This window comes from Macaca mulatta, chromosome 8, assembly GCF_049350105.2.
Source record: "Macaca mulatta isolate MMU2019108-1 chromosome 8, T2T-MMU8v2.0, whole genome shotgun sequence".
In the NCBI taxonomy this organism is placed as follows: Eukaryota; Metazoa; Chordata; class Mammalia; order Primates; family Cercopithecidae; genus Macaca; species Macaca mulatta.
Window position 1 is genome coordinate 130094890 of NC_133413.1, and position 19752 is coordinate 130114641.

The 19752-nt window shown below is 36.4% G+C and overlaps 1 protein-coding gene across 8 annotated transcripts in view; it reads right to left on the reverse strand.

Annotated features, from left to right (window-relative positions):
* Window positions 1-621: 621 nt before the first annotated feature.
* TAF2 (TATA-box binding protein associated factor 2) overlaps window positions 622-19752 on the reverse strand; it is a 108948-nt gene continuing 89817 nt past the window's right edge. For 4 of the 8 annotated variants that reach the window (XM_077942425.1, XM_077942424.1, XM_028852195.2 and 1 more), the window contains 5 exons: window positions 18635-18864; window positions 16822-16977; window positions 16238-16343; window positions 12895-13017; window positions 622-2031 (listed from right to left, as the gene is read on the reverse strand). In XM_077942425.1, the coding sequence (XP_077798551.1) occupies window positions 1769-2031; window positions 12895-13017; window positions 16238-16343; window positions 16822-16977; window positions 18635-18864 (878 nt within the window). In that variant the 3' untranslated portion in view covers window positions 622-1768. 8 annotated transcript variants of the gene reach the window in all.

Below are 19752 nucleotides of genomic sequence, written 5' to 3' on the forward strand. Positions count from 1 at the left end.
ATAAAAGCTTAAATAATCGAGACTTCACCATAAAAAAAAGTTCCTTGGAAGAAACATCTAATATAAACATCTGATTAAGAAATAATATACATAACACAAACTTCCTGGTACAATGCCTAGCATACAAGAGGTGCTTGAATTATAATAGGTAGCTATTATTTATCAATGTCTTCCTATAACACAAGTAATTATTTTGAAATGTATGCTTAGAATTTTCAAAGTTGGGAATTCTATACATGGTATCACTATACACTCTAAAATATCCTATTTTCCAAAAATAATTTCAGCTGGACAACATTCAATTAATTGAAACTTTAAATAACTGTCATTTAGGCGCTTCAATATCTGATCATATTCCCTTTGCACTTAAACTCCAGGCCAACCGCACAGCCTTCTAATTCCTGAACACACCCATGCTTTGCTACATACCATTGAAGATAATGTTTCTTCTGCTGAGAGAACTTTACTCCATCTCCGCCTACTGAAATCATTCCTCCTAGTGAGGCCAGCTAAAAATCCCACCTATTCACAAAGCTCTCTGCAAAGTATGTGGAGAGGTTTATTACATATACACACACAAGAAGGTAACACAAGATATAAAAAGCTACAAAGACAGAATGATCAACTTAAAAAGTTATTTATTAAACAAGTTAAACACAACTAAAAGTATATTTAGAGAACCAATATTCAAGTATTTTTGTCAAACTTTCTAACGATAAGGGAAATGATAAAAATGGAACAGATATAAAAATATTCTTAAACAAGTATTAAAGCATATGGAAAATTCAGAAATAAAAATAAAAACACACCACCATACAATGAAATCAAAACGTTTCATATGTGCTTTAAAATGCTTATGGTATGAGAGCCAAATTGTCTATTTCTATGTTAATAAACAATATATAAGGTCACCTTTTTAAAGGTATACTTTGTGTCCCACAGAAATAATTTTGGAAAAAGTAAATGTTGGGTGTGTAAATTGTCCAAATTTAGCAAAACATATTTTACATATGAATATTTTCATTCATACTTACTGGAAAACAAAACAACTTATAATTTAAACATCTTGATTTGAAAACAATTTTGGATTTGATAGTTCTGCTAAATTCCAACATCATAACCGCCGAATGTGTTATCAAAAGATAGTTATTCAAAATTTTTTTAAAAAAGAATTGCTTCCCCAAATCTCAGTATTTCAGAGCAAAAGGAAAAATAACATATTCTTTGTACATAAATTCTGATGCTTAGTTTCTATGGTTAATACAAAAATGGTGCAATAAGGAAGAGCCCTGTAGAAAAGCCTGTCTTTTCAGTAGTTCCAAATGGTGTTATACAATATTTCACTGGAGATAGTGGTTGCACCACGGATTTGGCAGTTGCTTCTGTGTAAATCATACTTTGCCCCATAACATCCACCAAAGGCTTTCAAACATAATTGACTCTGGCAGTACACATGGAGAGCATGATGCGAATGGGGACTGCCAGTGGATATGAGGGCTTTTATGAAAAGGAGTTTGCTCTGTGTGTATGTTTTGAGGAGGAAACAGCGGAAGAAATAGTCTATCCAGAACTACAAAACACATTTTCCTAATTAGATCCCAACTGTATAAATAATGTAAATCAAATGCTTAGTACTTAAATGAATTCAGAATTTCTGTAGGAGAGGCAAATCCTTTCCCCCCTCCCTTTTATCATTCATCAGAGAGGACAAAGCTTTAGTTACATACATTCTTCTGGACATGGAAGGAAAGGTCTCTTTGTCCCCTTCTCAGTCTGAAAGGGAAGGAGAACGAATAGACCTGCCACTGGCAGGGCTGGAGAAAGTGAAAGGCTCCTTGTCCTTTTCTTTACTGTCATGCTTATGCTTGTGTTTGTGCTTATGTTTGTGCTTCTTCTTCTTTTTCTTGTGCTCATGGTGATGGTGGTGATGGTGGTCACTGTGTTTGGAGGCTGTAGATTCCTTAGTAAAGACTGAGAGTGGAGCGCTTGCCACTGGATGCATACCCATCTCCAAAGGTGATTGTTCTTTACCTTCAAGATTAAAAACACCCAAATGAATTCCTGTTGATAATAGGGAAAGCCAGAATAAAGAAGGAGGAAGGTGATGACAGTATGTAAAGAGGGATTCCTAAATTTTTATCACTTCTATTAGGAATGAGAGAAGTATCTAAATAAGACATGTAATTAGTTACACACAGTTTTTCAGCATTGTGGCCAGGAAGTTGAATATATAGTCCCTTATAGTCTACCGATTCAGCCATATACCAGTGTGTTACCAAATAATCTTTTAAAAATTAATATTTTCTAAGTATTATGAAAAAACAATATTACACATGGTGTTATAAGTTAAGACTCACACTGGGGCTGGGCGCGGTGGCTCACTCCTGTAATCCCGGTACTTTGGGAGGCCAAGGCGGGTGGATCACTTGAGGTCAGGAGTTCAAAACCAGCCTGGCCAATGTGGTGAAATTCCATCTTTACCAAAAATACAAAAATTAGCCAGGAATGGTGGCGGGCGCCTGTAATCCCAGGTACTCGAGAGGCTGAGGTAGGAGAATCACTTGAACCTGGGAGGCCAAGGTTGCAGTGAGCTGAGATCATGCCACTGCACTCCAGCCTGGGTGATAGAGTGAGATTCCATCTTAATAAACAAACAACAAACGACCAACACTGGTCAATGAAAACATAACTCACTCAACTACATTTCTGCTCTAAGGTATTGGGGAGGGGGAGATGACAATACAGTTGACCCTTGATCAACATGGGTTTGAACTGCATGAGCCCATTTATATGTGGACTTTTTTTGTTTTTAACCAAACGCAGATTGAAAATACAGATTTGAAGGATGCAAACCTGCGTATAGATAGAAAAGCTGGTTTCTCACATGGGCCGACTGCAGGGCTTGAGTATGCATGGATTTTCGTACACCGGGGAGGGGTCTTGGAACTAATCCCCCCTGTGTATAGCAAGGGATGACTCTATTTTCTTTGTGCCATCTGGAGAACAACTGATATACACATAAACATGATATTCTAGCTACTGATAATGGTATCTCAGTGAAAATCAAACATTTGTATAGCTCCTTAAGACAATTTCTAGGGATAGACAACATGAACTCTAAGAAGATTCAGAACACACAGCTTAAGAAACCCAGAAAAGGTGGGGAGTCTATAAAGGGAACATCTGTCTCTCTACACAGATGAGAGTAGTGTCACTACAAAGAAAGAAACAGAATTAGCAGGCCCATACTCTAGACTAGGTTGTCCTGTTAGCCTTTAGCTATACTTCATCTCTCTGGGCCTAGTTTATCATCTAAAAATCTAGATCAAATGTCCTCAAAGGTTCTCTACAGTTTTAACATTCTATCAGTCTAGGAATCTATCATAGTAGTTCTCCAACTCTAGTGTACAGATTTGCTTTTTCCTCCAGACCCACAGGCCTATAATCCTTGGGCCATACTCTGAGAAACAAATCTCTATTACTATAGGTTAATGGCATTGCTTTATATGCAGCCAACTTAAGCCCCAGATTCATCTCAGATTCCCTCCCTTCCAGAGCTACCTGGTTACCAAATCTTGTTGATTCTCATAAGTATCTCTTAAATCCACCCCCCATCCTAATCCAGTCTGCAACTGTATTAATTCAGACCACCTCACCTCATCGGGGTTATGGGTACTAGTATTATAGGTACTTGGTACTAGTCTCCTCCTACTCACTAAGGTTTCTCTGCCTGAAGTATCTTATGGGTTAAGTGTCTAATGTATATGTAGTTCACAGCAGTGGTTCTCAGATCACCAGGGATGATTCTGCCCCCAAAGGGACAAAATTGGCAATTGGCAATGTTCAGAGATATTTTGTTACTGACATCCTACGAGTAGAGGCCAGAATGCTGGCAAACATCTTAAAATGCACAACACACCCCTATACCTCCAACAAAGAATTATGCCTAAAATGTCAACAGTGTCCAGGCTGGGAAACCCTGCTGCATCATGGTCTTCCTAAACAAAGCTGCTTTTTATCTGCTTAAAAACCCAGTTGGTTATACTGACAGGACAAAAGACAAACTCCTTGGACTTCAGTGCAGGAATTTCTGAAAATATATATTATATATATTAATCCAAACTAGCTTAAAAAAAAAAGACTTTTCACTAAAATAGATTTCAATGTAGTTTCTTTTTTTAAAAAAGTAAATTTCTCAGCACTAATTTTGATCCAAACCTGTCCCCAAATCATGGTTTTCACCCAAACAGATATCACCATAGAAGCTTTCTAAAAATTACATTGCAGTACTAATTTTACTTATTGACAGTTCATAATCTGTCCTGAAGTTACCTTTCCAGCCTCCCATTCTTCCTTTCTATATACTACTCTAGGCTAAACCTTTCATAACACTGTGTATTTCTAAATGCTATTCCCTATGCTTGGGATGTCCTTCTTTCCTTATTCTTTGTTTAACTGATATACTCATTTAACAAACATCAGAAACTAATTGGAACTGGGGAAAATATGGATAAACTAGACAGATATCAGCCCTCCTCCCTCCTAGGAGATAGCAGACTAGCAAATAAGAAATAAATTGAGTAAGTGAACCTGAGTAAATAAAAAGGCAAAACATAAAGTGAAACAGGAGCACAATAGGAGACTTAAATTAGTTGGGGGAAGGGGGGATCAGAGAGGCAAAGTTCTCCAGGAAAGTAATGGTTAAGCTGCAACCTAAAGGAAGAGATAACGAAACAAAGAACATTTTAGTCTCTTCAATAATTTAAAACCTAACTCAAATGTTTCTTTGAAAGGTTTTCTTCAAATTTCCCAAAGGAACTGGTTCCTTCATGTTTCCACAGCATAATACAGATAAGGGAATTAAGTCAAAGAGAGATTTAAGTAATTTGCCCAAGGTGGTACTGGCGGGTCTGAGCTACAAATCTGAAGAGCCTGACTCCAGGGTCTTAATCTTAACCACGATGCTACAGTGTCCATCTACACAAACATGGACTGCTGTATTTCTGTTGTCTTTGAGTCTCTTCCATTAAACTGATAGCCTCTTGAGGACAGGAAGTCTGTCTTTTTCATCTTTGTGTCCCAACATATAGCACAGTTTCTATCATCCCCTAGCACGCCCCCTTAACAAAGCTTGTTAAATGAATGAATTAATTAATATAACAGAATTATACAGTTGTGTTTCTTTTTAAATGTCAAGTGAGCTTAGTCCAACTAAATACAACCTGAAGGTCACTGATTTTGAGGAGAGAAGAATAATGCACAAAAACTATTATAGCTCATCCATTCAAGTGGTATTTGACTCCTGTACTTCCTCTGTGTTAGGCACTGCTCTAATATTTTAGAACATGTGAACAAATTAAAGTTTCTGTTCTCACAGATTATTCACATTTTAGTAACCTCAAATTCTATTTCTTATACTAATGATCTTTGTAATAAAGCCAAAACTAATGCTAAAGTAAAAGCTAAATATCTTATTTATATATAGAGGCAAGTTTGGGGAACTATATCTTCTGTAATAAATGGCACCCAGATATTCTTTTAAAGAACAAAAATATTGAGGATTATCTGATTTAGTTTCAGCCATATATGCTACCATATTTTAATTCGGATTTTAATACATAAATTGCATGAATATGTTCCTGATTCTATAAATATGGGAAAATAGGCCAACACCTAACAGAATACACAGGTGGGTGATAAGAAGTAATAAGAAGCTTTAAAGTCTCATGAACAAATTCCTTTAGCTTCCATCTCATTATTTAATCATTCTATATCAACAGACTTTGCAGCTTTCTCGTTGGCTGTCTGCACTCTTGGGAGCTTGAGGTTCTCTTCTGCATTTCAGAGAAGAGAGAAGTTTTACCATTTAATCCTAAATACCTACCAAACTACTTGGATTGCAGAAAGCCAATCATTATGTTGGAACCTGTACTTCTCAGTTGCCTAATGGGCAAATGAGCATTTGTAGGTATAATCTTTCCAAAGAATATTTAAAACCACTTCAAAAGTGAATCCAATTTTTTTGTCTAGACAGTGGCCTTACACTTTGCATCAAAGAAATATTGGTAATAAATCTTGCATTTTTCTTGAGATACATGAAGTCTACTAAGAAGACAATGGATTAGTTAGCACCAAGGACAAAGGAGTTAGAAACCAGGGCTCCTAGGACAAATGGCTAATCTCAGGTCTATGGCAGAATATTTACAAGATGAGCTTGAAACACAGGGTGTAACTGCAAAGAAGTTAAAGTCTTATCAAATGAATTCAGTCCAAAGATGGAACAAACTGAATATGATAAGGACAATAATTGTGACAGACTGAAAATGACTGATCAGCATTGGAGATTGCTAGTCAATAACTCATTATTTTGAAAATTATTAAATACATAGAATAATTAAGCTTTGTTTTCCTATAGACTTATACCACTGGGTAATAGTAAACGAGGAGAAATTTAGCTTTACAGAAGTAATCCAGCTTATAAATAAAAATGAAAGTATAAATTGAAATATCACTATCTTGCAACTTAATGAATTAAGGAATCTAGGTTGAACATCTATAGTGGTTAACCTCAAAGAGTCAACCAGACATTGTATGCTTCCAGACTAAAGAACACACACCCTTTATAAACCTGAATCCAATAAGAATTCTAGATACAACTACAAATTGACAGAAACTAGAGAACTTAACATGCTAATTATATCATGGGTATAAAATTAATAAAATACAGACTTGAAAAGTACAGAACAAAACCTAGTTTCTTTAACAAATACATGGCAAGAGAGGAAAAGAAAAGAGGTATGAGTTGGAAACATTAGAATAAAAAGTACAGAACAAAACTCTGGCTTCTTTAACAAATACATTGTAAGGGAGGAAAAGAAAAAAGGTATGAACTAGAAATGTTAGATTAAAAAAGATACAAAGGCTGTATCAGCCAACTGGAATGTGGACCTTATGTGGACACTGATTTAAACAAATAAATTGTAAAAAATAAAAATAAATAATGGTATTTAGAGTCAACTGAAATTTAAACAGTGACTGGATATTTAATGACATAAAAGAATTAGCACTTTTTTTAGGTATAACATTACTGTGGTTATGACTTTTTAAAGTGCTACCTTTTAGAGATACATACTAAATAATTTATGAATAAAATTATATGATATTTGGGATTCACTTCAAAATATTCAGAAGGGTAGAAATGGGTAAGATTAAATAAGACTGACCATGAACCAATTATTGTTGAAGCTGAGTAATACATACAGGGGCCTCATTATACTTGTCTGACTACTTTACAGTTCTCTATAATAAAGCTTTTTTCTTTTTCTTTCCTTTCTTTTTTTTGGAGACAGAGTCTCGCTCTGTCGCCCAGGCTGGAGTGCAGTGGCGTGCTTTCAGCTCACTGCAACCTCCGCCTCCCAGAGATTCTCCTGCCTCAGCCTCCCGAGTAGCTGGGATTACAGGTGCGTACCACGACGCCCGGCTAATTTTTGTATTTTTAGTAGAAGCGGGATTTCACCATGTTGGTCAGGCTGGTCTTGAACTCCTGACCTCAAATGATCCACCTACCTTGGCCTCCCAAAGTGCGGGAATTACAGGCATGAGCCACTGTGCCTGGCCCAAAGCTTTTTTTTAAAGGAGAAATTAAAGCAATCTGGCAATACCATGAAAGTGTTACATGCTTATATTCCTTTAGAAAGTTTTCTAGAAATTTAATCCCGTTAATATGCTCATGCATATGTGAAAAGACACATATACAAATATATTAATTGGCAGTAACAGGAGAACAAATGATCTGTGCTACCCTATCATCACCAACAACCTTTAGCTCTTAAGTTTTCATTTATACTATTTACTATAATTGTATACTATATACTATAATTGTATGAAGTATATATATTATATATACAATTGTATATATAATATATAATATGTTTTATTTATTCCCTCTCTATATAGACAATATATGTTTACATATTCTTTTACTCTATATATCTATGTACATATATATGTTTTGCTTATTATCTATCTTTCCTAAATAATGTTTACCAGGTCTAATCTAAGGTGGTAAGAAAGTGTAATTTCCTTATAATTAGATTTGGGACACACAAAAGTTTACTTTCACAGGAGCATAATGAAGTCATCTATAGAACTCTATCAAGACAATACATATATTACCATCCCTTGATACAAACATTTACACACATAATTTCACATATCCTTTCAGGGGTTTACAAGACGCCTGCTAACTTGTCCATCCACAGGCACCACTCATCTTTAGGCTAATGAAAGTCCTTTTACTAAAGTGAAATACACATAACTCTTCTAAATAGCAAATACATCAGAGAAAGGAGATACATTTAGTTCACAATAAAAAAATTTTTCCTATTTCATGTTATATGGAAAGAACAAAAGAGATGTTCAGAGTTGTATTGTTCTACTAATGTAAAATCTTTCCTGGAGACCAAATAAAACACACCATGGATAAGGGTTAGCTGCAGGCGAGTTAACAAATGTAAAACAAACAGAAAGAGGTACTTAATGTAAGTCTAATGTGAAAGCTTTTCAGCCCATGTGATGAAAGTGCTGATAAGAAACAGTGAATAATCTGCTAATTCCAGTAAATTCATTCACCTTAGGTATACATTTAAATTTAACACAAAACCTGCAGTTTTCATTAGGAAAGGTGTAAGTTCTGTTCTTCAGATTGTTTAGATCACTGTAAAAAAATGTAGAATTATATCATTATAATTTAAGGATAAAAAAATCAAAGTCTGTTTTTCATATTAGTTTCAAAAGAAAGACCTCTAGGGCAAGCTCTCAAGTTTTAAAAAAGTTGTGTGTTTTTTTTTTTTTAATTAAAAAATTTACCAGAATTGTGTTCTTCTGACTTATGCAAGAAGGCATTACATAATACTGCAGCCCTAGCGAGGCAGCTGCAGAAACTCTCCGCTTCCTTCCCACAAAACCACTAGGGAATTCCCTTGCTCTTTGTTCCCCTTGCCTGGCCTCTCCTCTCCAGCACTGCAATCCCTACAGCAACCTGGCAGACAGTCCAGTCACCTCAGGCTCTGCAGTAGTAGACAGGGAGCTGCTGTGGTAAAAAGGGAGAGAATATTGTATGTTCATCCCTAAAACCATGGGAACCATAACGGCCATTTCTCTGTATCCCCTTCCTTACCTCAGGAAAAGGAAAATAAATAATAAAGTAATGAAGGAAAATACTCTTGCCATTTCTCCCTTCTCATCCCAATGGCTTAATCTAATACCCACATATGATCCTGCCCTAAAATATTCTACTATCAAATGCAAGGAAAGGGAAAACTGGGGAAGCAAGGTTAAAAAGTAAACCATAACGTGTCCTCTACTTAACAGTTTCCGTCTCTTCTTTAAATCCACATTCTTTTTCTATCCCTCCTAGACAAGGTCTGTAACACATTCCAGTTCTCAATTATCATCTGGCTCCTTGGCTCTAAGGGGGCCATCTAGGACTTCATCTCAACTCACAAATAATAAATAAAATTAAAATTAAATTAAAATAAAAAGCAGAGGCTGGAAACTCAAAAGCCTTTGCCTGAGGAACAGCATAAATGAGTAAACAGACTACTGGGTGCAGCATAAGAGATGAATATGCCTTACTAAAAGGGCCTCTCACTCTTTTTCAAGAAAAGCTATAAATCCAGAATTTCTTTTTTCTTTGTTTCCCGAATGTCTTCCATCAGAGTAAAAGGAAATCCATATTTTTATGTGTAACCTCTTTATTTTTAGTTATCTAGTTAAAAAACTTTTGTGAGACTTACAGGAAGATGCCTCAGCTTGATGAACTGCATATGGGCCAAAAAACCTCATTTGTGACCTCTAATCTAGAATCCCTAGAGACTGAAGAGAGGTCACAGCTTCCCTCACCAGTGCTGTCTAAACCCGCAACTCTCAACTCCAAGAAACGGCAACTCTCAACCCCAAGAAAGTCGGCTGCCATGGTAAGAGATCTTCAGCTCCTGCTGGGAAGCAGGAAGAGAAGAAATTCCTTTTTCACTGTCATTTTGACTTGACTTGGGTTAGGCTAAAGTTGTGCTTCCCGTATGCCAAAAGTTGGAGCTCTGAGTGAATCTTCTCACAGAAACGTCGATACACACAAGGGCTAGGTTTGATATTTGTATTCTTGATGTATGGTAGGAGTTGTAAGGTTTTTGTCCAGCTATTTTGGGAAAGTTACTTAACAAATACAACAATGTTGCCAGGCCTGGTGGCTCACACCTGTGATCCTAGCACTTTGGGAGGCTGAGGCTGGTGATCACTTGAGGCCAGTGGTTTGAGACTAGCCTAGCCAATATAGTGAAATCCTGTCTCTACTAAAAAAAAAAAAAAAAAAAAAAAAATTAGCCGGGTGTGGTGATGCACGCCTGTAATCCCAGCTACTCAGGAAGCTGAGGCATGAGAATCACTTGAACCCAGGAGGCAGAGGTTGCAGTGAGCCAAGATCGCATCACTGCATTCCAGCCTAGGTGATAGAGCAAGATTGTCTCAAAAAAAAAAAGAAAAAGAAAAGAAAAAACTATAGAAAAACTGCATTCAAAATTCTAAAATAAATATATTTACAAATAAACCTTCAAAACACTGTTATTTGTAAAATGAAGGTTTTCTACATTCTTATAATATCGCTGTTGAATTTTAAGACTTGCTCAGTGGCCTCAGAGTACTGAATAGCAAAAGGACATTTAAAGGAAATTATAGTCACATTAAAGAATACATTCAAAGTTATGATTACTAGATCAGTCCATCTAACTGGTATACATTTTTGCCTCATGCCAAGAAAGGACCCTACACTAATAGCAGCCAAAATTAAAATGTTAATGCATTCCTATTCCCCACCATTAGGGCTGTGTTTCTTTCTCCCCAGTCTTCCCATATGATGTCATGAGAACTAAAAGCCTATAAAGAAAGACCTGAAAAAAAGTGAAAATGTATTTTTAAAAGCAATAAGGAACAATGATAAAAAAGGCACACTGGTGGGCACAAAAAAAGTGTTCAGATTTGCTTCTACATAGGTTAATGTGCCACACTGCTAAGAAAAACCAAACGTATTCTGACTCTTTTTGGAACAGAAATTGATTAGACTCTTGGAAATTCAGAGAGAATTTTTTCTTTTAAAGGTAAGCAGAAGCATCCTCCTCAAACTGTGTCAAGGAGTTTGAAATTCTCTAAGCTTTATAATATTTAAAAATGTAGAAAATTCTTTACATCTAGTACAATTTCAATAAGCATAATGATAATAAAGCAAAATTACACCAAAACCAAAACCAAAACCAAAAGAATACAAAAATTCTGGAAGGGCCAAGAAATATCAAAATTCACTCATTAAAGTAAGGGCTAAAGTCCCCAGCTGATTTCCTTCTGAAACATATTTTGGGTGAATCTATTCCAATAAATGCACAGAACACACAAAGAACGGTAAGTAATCAACAGTCTGGGGGGTCTCAACATCAAAACAGTTTAACGTGCTGCTTTTGCTTGTGAAACTAGGCCTCATAAAACTTAGAAACTAGGCCTCATATAGAAAAAAATTAACACCAGGTGGCTCTGGATAGGGTCCCACCCTGCCTCGATAAGGACCCAACCTCATGGGGTCCCACCCTGCCAATTCCGGGGGTCCCACCCTGCCTCAAAGTTCCCGGAATCAACAACTCCAGGAAAAAAACCTCATAAGGTCCTGCTCTAACCAATTAGCATAAGACACCTTGCTCAGACCATAGCTAGACCCAATCATTTTGCGCCTTAAGCTTTGTTTGAATTTCGCGCCATAAGCTGTGTTTGAACTTGTGTTTGCCTATATAAACAGCCTGTAACAAGCAGTCGGGGTCCCAGGGCCAACTTAGAGCTTGGGACCCTAGCGCGCTAGTAATAAATAACTCTCTGCTGTGAATCTCGTGTCGGTGATCCTTCGCGGTGACCCCTGCCCAGGAGGGAATCGACAGTTCGGTTCCAACACTTGAAGTCCCCTATTAATAACAGTTGATTCATAAGTTCCTCAAAGCAATAAACAGCACTCTTTAAAATATTAGATAAAAACATAATTTATATAACCAAAATCCATCAACTGGAATATAATCAGAAGTTCACAGACTGTAAAGTCTGTCTACTTCTGGAAAAACTATTCTTTAAAAATGATTTTGTTTATGTATCTTGTTTTTTCACTCCCTGTTCCTTCAGATTTTGAGGACTGAATCTTTGTTTCACGGTAGTTCATCTGCATCAAATGTTTGCACTTCATTTGGATTATAATCCTCTCTTTGTAAGTGATGAAACAGAATAAGCAGAAAACAATGTGAAACAGAATAGGTAACAAACACATCTGAATTAAATTACATTCCACAAACTTAAGCCCAATTACTGTGAAATGATATAAGGGAATATAGCATCAAGTCTTCATGAATGAATCACCAATTATATGAGTGGGGGATAAGTGGTTGATTTTTTATTTCATGCCTTTATTTTTTTTTTATAAAGGTACAAATTAAATGGTTTCTATTGAAGTTGACATTTGTCATAATATTCTTAGAAAAAGCATGGCAAAGAAAGAGCAAAATGTTCATAATAATTAAATGGCATTATCTTTTAAATTATCTTTAAATGGCATATGGGGGATTTTTTTTTTCTCACTTAATTTTCTGTTATTTCCAAGTTTTCTATAATAGGAATACATTACTTTTGAAAAAGAAAAGTCTATTTTAAAATAATCTTTAAAGTTAGATAATATAAGCTCAATGTATTACAAAAAAAGCCAAATCCTAAGATCTGTAATTTTAAAGGGTTTTTTAAAGTTGATGAAGTAACTCTATTACATTTATAGATTTGTTCTTCAACAAAATAATATTAATTCTGATTAATTATTTTTACCTGTTCCCTTCCGTGCAAGTTCCAAACTCCACTGGGGTTTTGTGGTGGGTGTGCTGTCACAGCCTGTTGAGTGCTGGGGTATTAAAGCAGATCGGGAGCTAGCTGGCCGATATTTCGAGAGCCCTAAAATGCCAAACGAGAAAAAAGAGGGATTTATTTCTTTGTTTCCCAAAAGAAAAAAAAGGCTGACAGGTTTTTATAAACTAGCCTTAAAGACAGAAACAGTTCATCCACAGTAAAATTCTAACAGTTGAAAGAATACTAGCTGGGTGGAGTGGCTCACACCTTTAATGGCAATGCTTTGGGAGGCTGAGGAGGGAGGATCGCTTGAGGCCAGGAGTTCAAGACCAGCCTAGCCATCACAGTGAGACCACATCTCTACTACAGAAAATAAATAAATAAATAAAATCAGCCAGGTATGGTGGCATGTACCTGTGGTCCTAGTTACTTGGGAGGCTGAGGTGGGAGGATGTATTGAGCCCAGGAGTTCGAGGTTGGAGTGAGCTATGATCATGTCACTGTAATCTAGCCTGGGCCACAGAGTGCGACTCTGTGCCTTTAGAAGAAAAAAAAAAACTATTTTAAAACTACTAAAAATCTCATTTAATTTAATCCTTTGTCATGGTTCTTGTAAGCTTAAGTCTGAGTAGAATAAGCATTCAAGAGAGGCAATAAGCTTGAATGACTTGCTGAACATATAAATTAAACCCTGTATTCTGGGGCAGGAACCATTTCATATTTTTTATTATTTATGTGGAACTCTGTATAGAGTAGTTTGCCCAGCCCCCCAAATTTTGGTAACAAATACCATTATAAAATTTACTCAACAAATAGATCCAAGATAGTTTAGGGACTATAGAAGACATTTAAAACAGAAAATGGTCTAATTGCGTAATGTGAACAGCACTGTAGTGGAATCTGGAGATTGAGGTTTTGATTCCAAACTTATCAAAAAAATCAGAAATACATTCTGAGTAAGATATTTTATCTCTTTATGTCTTAAATCCTTCACTTGTCACATTCCTTCACTTGTCCTAAGATTTAGCCCTTAGTTGGCCACTACCTGGGTATGTCATCCAGGGCAAGTCACTTAGCATCTCTCTACTTGTCTACTTAAATGGACAGAATAGATAAAATAACTGTTAAGCTTCAACTATAAAACCCAAAGAATTCATGACCTATCAGTCTTCAAATGTATCTTAGATTCATGTCCTACCTGCAGCAAGTTCTCAAATTCTAGTAGGTCATCTTAGATTACTAGATAATGAAAAAATAATTTAGGTCTCATAAATAAAATTAAAACAAAAAGCCAAATAAAAAGCAAAGCAACAGGAGTAATAAAGTCTTTAGCACAAATGTAACATGTTAAAAACGAAAGAGAAAAAAAATCTCATTCATATGTAAACATCCTAAAATACAACAACCATGGGCAATGAAAAAGATTTCCAAACAAAAAAATAGAAACATTACCCAGAAAAAAAGAGACAAACAGTCATACCCATAATAGAAGAAATGCATTAAAAAGTAAACCTGGAAGGGCACAGTGGCTCACGCCTATAATCCCCACAATTCGGGAGGCCAAAGCAGGCGAATCACTTGAGGTCAGGAGTTTGAGTCCAGCCTGGCCAACATGGCAAAAGCCCGTCTCTACTAAAAATACAAAAATTAGCCGGGCATGGTGGTGCGCGCCTGTAGTCCCAGCTACTTGGGAGGCTGAGGCAAGAGAATCACTTGAACCCGGAAGGCAAAGGCTGCAGTCAGCAGAGACGGCACTACTGCACTCTAGCCTGGGCGACAGAGTGAGACTCCATCTTAAAAAAAAAAAAAAAAAAAAAAAAAACCCCAAAAGCAAAAACAGTAAACATGTGTTGTTTTACAGTTACTCTAAAAGTTCCGAATTATTACACTGATGACAAGTGCTATGACAGATAATGATCATAAAGAAAATTAATGAATTACAATTTATATACCAATAAGAATTTTAGAAACATAATGCCGAGTAAAAAAAAGCAAGTCATGTTATACCATTTCTTAAAAAATTCAAAAAACAAGTGCAACTAAACATACAGGATCACATACCTATGTGGAACACTATAAAGAAAAGCAACAGAATGAAATTAAGGAAAAAGAAAAAAAAAGAAAATGTGAGATAGTAGTTACTTGTAGTGGAAAGGCAGAACAGGACCAGGGATAAAGCAGATAGGAAACATCCGTGCATGATATATTGTGTACATGTTAACTTGGGTGGCACGTACGCAGATATTTGTATGTCGTAACTTTAATCAAAGGCTTTTATTTCTTAAAAATTAGAAAAAGCTTATGATATGAACTGGTATAATCTCTCAAAAAACATGGCAATAAGTATCAAGAGCTATGAAAATCTAAAGACATGTATCTCACAATATAGCTAACATTAATCTTTTCACTAAAAATACATTTTGGGGAATTTATCCAAGAAACATAATTTAACAAAAAGATAAAGTGCAGAATTACCAACAATATATAAAAATGAAAAACAACCTAATGCCTATCAACAAGGAAATGACAAGGTAAATTTTAATATATTGACTCTCTATGTTGTCTTAGGAATTTTTTTTTTTTTTTTTGCGATGGAGTCTCGCTCTGTTGCCCAGGCTGGAGTGCAGTAGCACGATTTTGGCTCACTGCAACCTCTGCTCCTCCAGGTTTAAGCAATTCTCTGCCTCAGCCTCCGGAGTAGCTGGGATTACAGGTGCGTGCCACCACGCCCGGCTAATTTTTTTGTATTTTTAGTAGAGACGGGGTTTCACCATCTGGGCCAGGCTGGTCTTGAACTCCTGACCTCGTGATCCACCTACCTCGGCCTCCCAAAGTGCTGGGATTACAGGCGTGAGCCACCATGCGTGGCCCTTAGGTAGTATTTTCAAAAGAAAACATGATGCTTTTTGAATGACCTATGAAAATGACTGACATAATATTATATGAGATAGGCAGGCAAAAAGAGAAAGTGGTGCTACAAGCAGCATTAACTGCAGTTAAAAAAAATTAATCTAACTATGGTTACATGAAGTCAAGTCTACAACATACACACACAAAAAAGAAATCAGAGCTACTAGAAAGAATCTGAATGATGGATTTTATACAAGCAAATACTTAAAAAAGACCAAAATAAAACAGCCAAAAGAAGCACTTTTTCTATTTGTTATTTTGCTAATTTATGTTACAACCTGATACAATTTAATATTTTAAGCTGGCTAATTTTAAACTTTATATTTGTTCATTTGAAAATAAAGTAACACACATTAAAAAACTGGTATCAATCAATGTCTCCATCTCCTCAATGACTGCAGAATACTAATCTTACCCGGAGTTGACGGCCTTTCAAGCATGTTTAAATGATGGGAAATGAAGGCCTGGCTATCATGAACAGTATCCATATCAATCTCCTCCTCATCTTGAGAACTTGAAAACTAAAACACACACACACATAAAACAGAGGAACAAAAGAACCATTACATCACGTTATGTTTGGATCTTAGCTCTTAGGAAAAGTAGCAGAGAGGCCATAGGATATACCCCCATATAATCTTAAAGTAAAAAGTAGTTTCTTTCTTCAAAGATATTAAGAGAAAGAAAATTTTTGTGGTCCAGCCTCCAATTAGAAATTACTGGAAATGTAATAGCAACTAAAATCTACTCCTATTTTGTGGGAAAAAGTGATGAGTTGTGGTGAAACGTGCACACATAGTTCCTCCCCAAATAGAGAAGAATTATGCGATAATATAAGTTAAATGCTTGGTTCGAATGTCTCAGAAGGACATTTGAGTTTTATAATGCAGTCTGTCGCATGTGTTCCTGCTAAGGAAAAACCACTGCAAGTATTCAAAAAGATTTACAAGAAGGTGAATATCCTACACTGTTAATACAGGTTTAACCTGTATTTCTTACTCTGATTTTGAGTTTGACTTTACTGCTATCCTCATTCTTCTCCAGTATTTGACCAGGTTCTAGTGGGAACCCCAGTGGTGTATCAGACTTCCTCTTCACTCCCTGCTGATGAGCTGATATATTACATGATGCTTCCTTGGCAAGGTGATCATCTTCCTGCGGCAATATTCAAGATGAAAATTAGATTTCTGAAAACGAGTAGCTCATATTACAGCTGAAAACTAATAGCTATAGCAACCATGCAGATTAGAGCATGCCCAGTGGCTAGAAATTATCAGCAATGGGCTTAAAATAAATGTAATCTTTTCTTGTCTGTTGGTCTTTTTTAGGGGGAGAAGGGAGGTATTTAAGTGAACTTTCAGAGCTTTCCCCAAAGAACATGTCCTTTGATGCATTTTCTCCTCTTAACCTGCAGTGTGAATGTGGATTAATTAACATATATGAGCAAGAATTATAAATATATCCATTTTCACAGGTTGATAAATATGTAGATCTGAAAGAGCTCTTTAATGAGACTTTTTTTTTCTATGTAAGTATTTGTCTTACTTCTTCATAACCCAAACTCTAGGACATATTTTAAATCGACAACAAATAAGTATGATGATACTTCAGAAAATTTAGGTGAGTAAGCAAATTTAACATGAACTATTACTAACTAGCATAGAGAGAATCTGCAATTTAAAGTGTCAAAACACCAGTAGGGAATTGCCAGGCAAGTAATCTGGTCTAAATATTGGTGAAAAATGAAGCTTGAAGTATTGGAGACATTTTGTCATCAATAAAAAAACATTTCAGGAAAAATTCCTTTAAATTACAGTAAAATGATTAATATGTATCTTATAAGTCTTTCTACAAAATGGTAATTTTATAATACAGAGGCAGAAATAAAAGCTTCTCTGAAGGCAAACAAACATATATATATCTCTGTGTGTGTGTGTGTGTCTGTGTGTATATATATAAAACATTTTAAAATGTAACACAGTCTCCTCCCAAATCAGCAGATTATTAATTTACCTAGTCATTCATTCATTCATTCTTTATTTCATTCAACAAGCATTTGCCAGGCATTTATCATATGTTTAGAACTGTGCTAGGCATTACACAGAGCAACAATTTTAAAAAGACAAGGCCCCTGTTTTCACATGGCTTGCCATTAACACATATGGGACAAGATGGGTTAATATGTAATAGGTTAAATATTCAGCTGGGTGTGGTGGCTCATGCCTGTAATCCTAGCACTTTGGGAGGCCAAGGTGGGTAGATCACCTGAAGTCAGGTGTTTGGGACCAGTCTGGACAACATGGTGAAACTCCGTCTCTTCCAAAAATACAAAAACTTAGCCAGGCATGGTGGCAATCACCCGTAATCCCAGCTACTCAGGAGGCTAAGGCAGGAGAATTGCTTGAACCCAGGAGGCAGAGGTCGCAGTGAGCTGAGATTGAGCCATTGCACTCCAGCCTGGGGAACAAGAATGGAACTCTGTCTCAAAAAAAAAAAAAAAGGTTAAATATTCATTTCTATCTTTTGCTTCTCAGAGAAGAAATTCTATGTTCAAGTATAAAAAAAATCATTAGATTATCACAATAGGAGTAAAGGGACCAGGAGCACATCATTTGTTATGTGCAGTTTTATAGTTGCCAGTAGCATTTTATAATTTGCACAGTGCTAATCAAATGTCAGCCAGCATGTTTTCAAAGGACACAATAAACTGTGTTAGTGGCTATAAAATTCACTAGTTCACAGGAAACAATTCTCTTCTCTAGATGGCTCTATATAATGAAACTACATCTTCTGTAATACATGTGATTCTTACAGGGTTCTGAAATCCAACTAGCTGTGGGTGACTGCTTGGATTATTTGCAGCTTCTTGGTTGCCGGCTACTGCCTCTGGAATTATGGTAGGATTCAAGACAGCTTTTTTCTCCTTTAGATTAAGAACCAACCCAAGCTCTGGCAAGGGTAAACAGGAAGGTCTACTGAGGCCAAAAAGTGTGAAGTACAAGTCCACAGCACCACACCGTAACCTCCAGTCATGTGAAGTACCTAAAAAGTACGTAATAAAGAATTAAGTCAACATGCACATTGATTCATACATTTTAACTGTCCCAGAACCTGTACAACAAAAGGAACTTTATAACTGGAAAAACCTTTATCACACCTTTCATCTTACAAAATGAATACTAGACATGAACCAAAAATCTAACATTCCAAAAATTGTCTTTTTTTTTTTTTTTTTTTTTTGTTGAGACAGAGTCTCGCTCTGCCGCCCAGGCTGGAGTGCAGTGGCCGGATCTCAGCTCACTGCAAGCTCCGCCTCCCGGGTTCACGCCATTCTCCTGCCTCAGCCTCCCGAGTAGCTGGGACTATAGGCGCCCGCCACCTCGCCCGGCTAGTTTTTTGTATTTTTAAAGTAGAGACGGGGTTTCACCATGTCAGCCAGGATGGTCTCGATCTCCTGACCTCGTGATCCGCCCGTCTGGGCCTCCCAAAGTGCTGGGATTACAGGCTTGAGCCACCGCGCCCGGCCCCAAAAATCGTATTTTTTGTAGCCTTAAATCTTCCTTTTTATTCTCTCTCCTCAGTAATTATCCCACATTCACTCATTCTCTGTTCATCTTGTCTGATTCTCTTCATTAACAGCCTGTTAGGAAGACAGCCTCCATGAGCCTTTACATTCCCTATCATGGAAACAAATTTTCTGATCTCTAGAACTTACTACTTTCAGGTTTTACATATAGTAAGAAACCATGCAACTACTATTGGACTTACTGAAGAGGAGGAAAATATTTTGCTAAACACCTTTATATTTGTGTTACTGTAGTGAGAACTTATTTCTGATTTTTAAATAACAGAAATAAGCAAACCACAAGCATGACAACGGGCAGTAGACATGGGCTTGACTAGAAAATAACTGCCTGGGTAGAAGTTCGG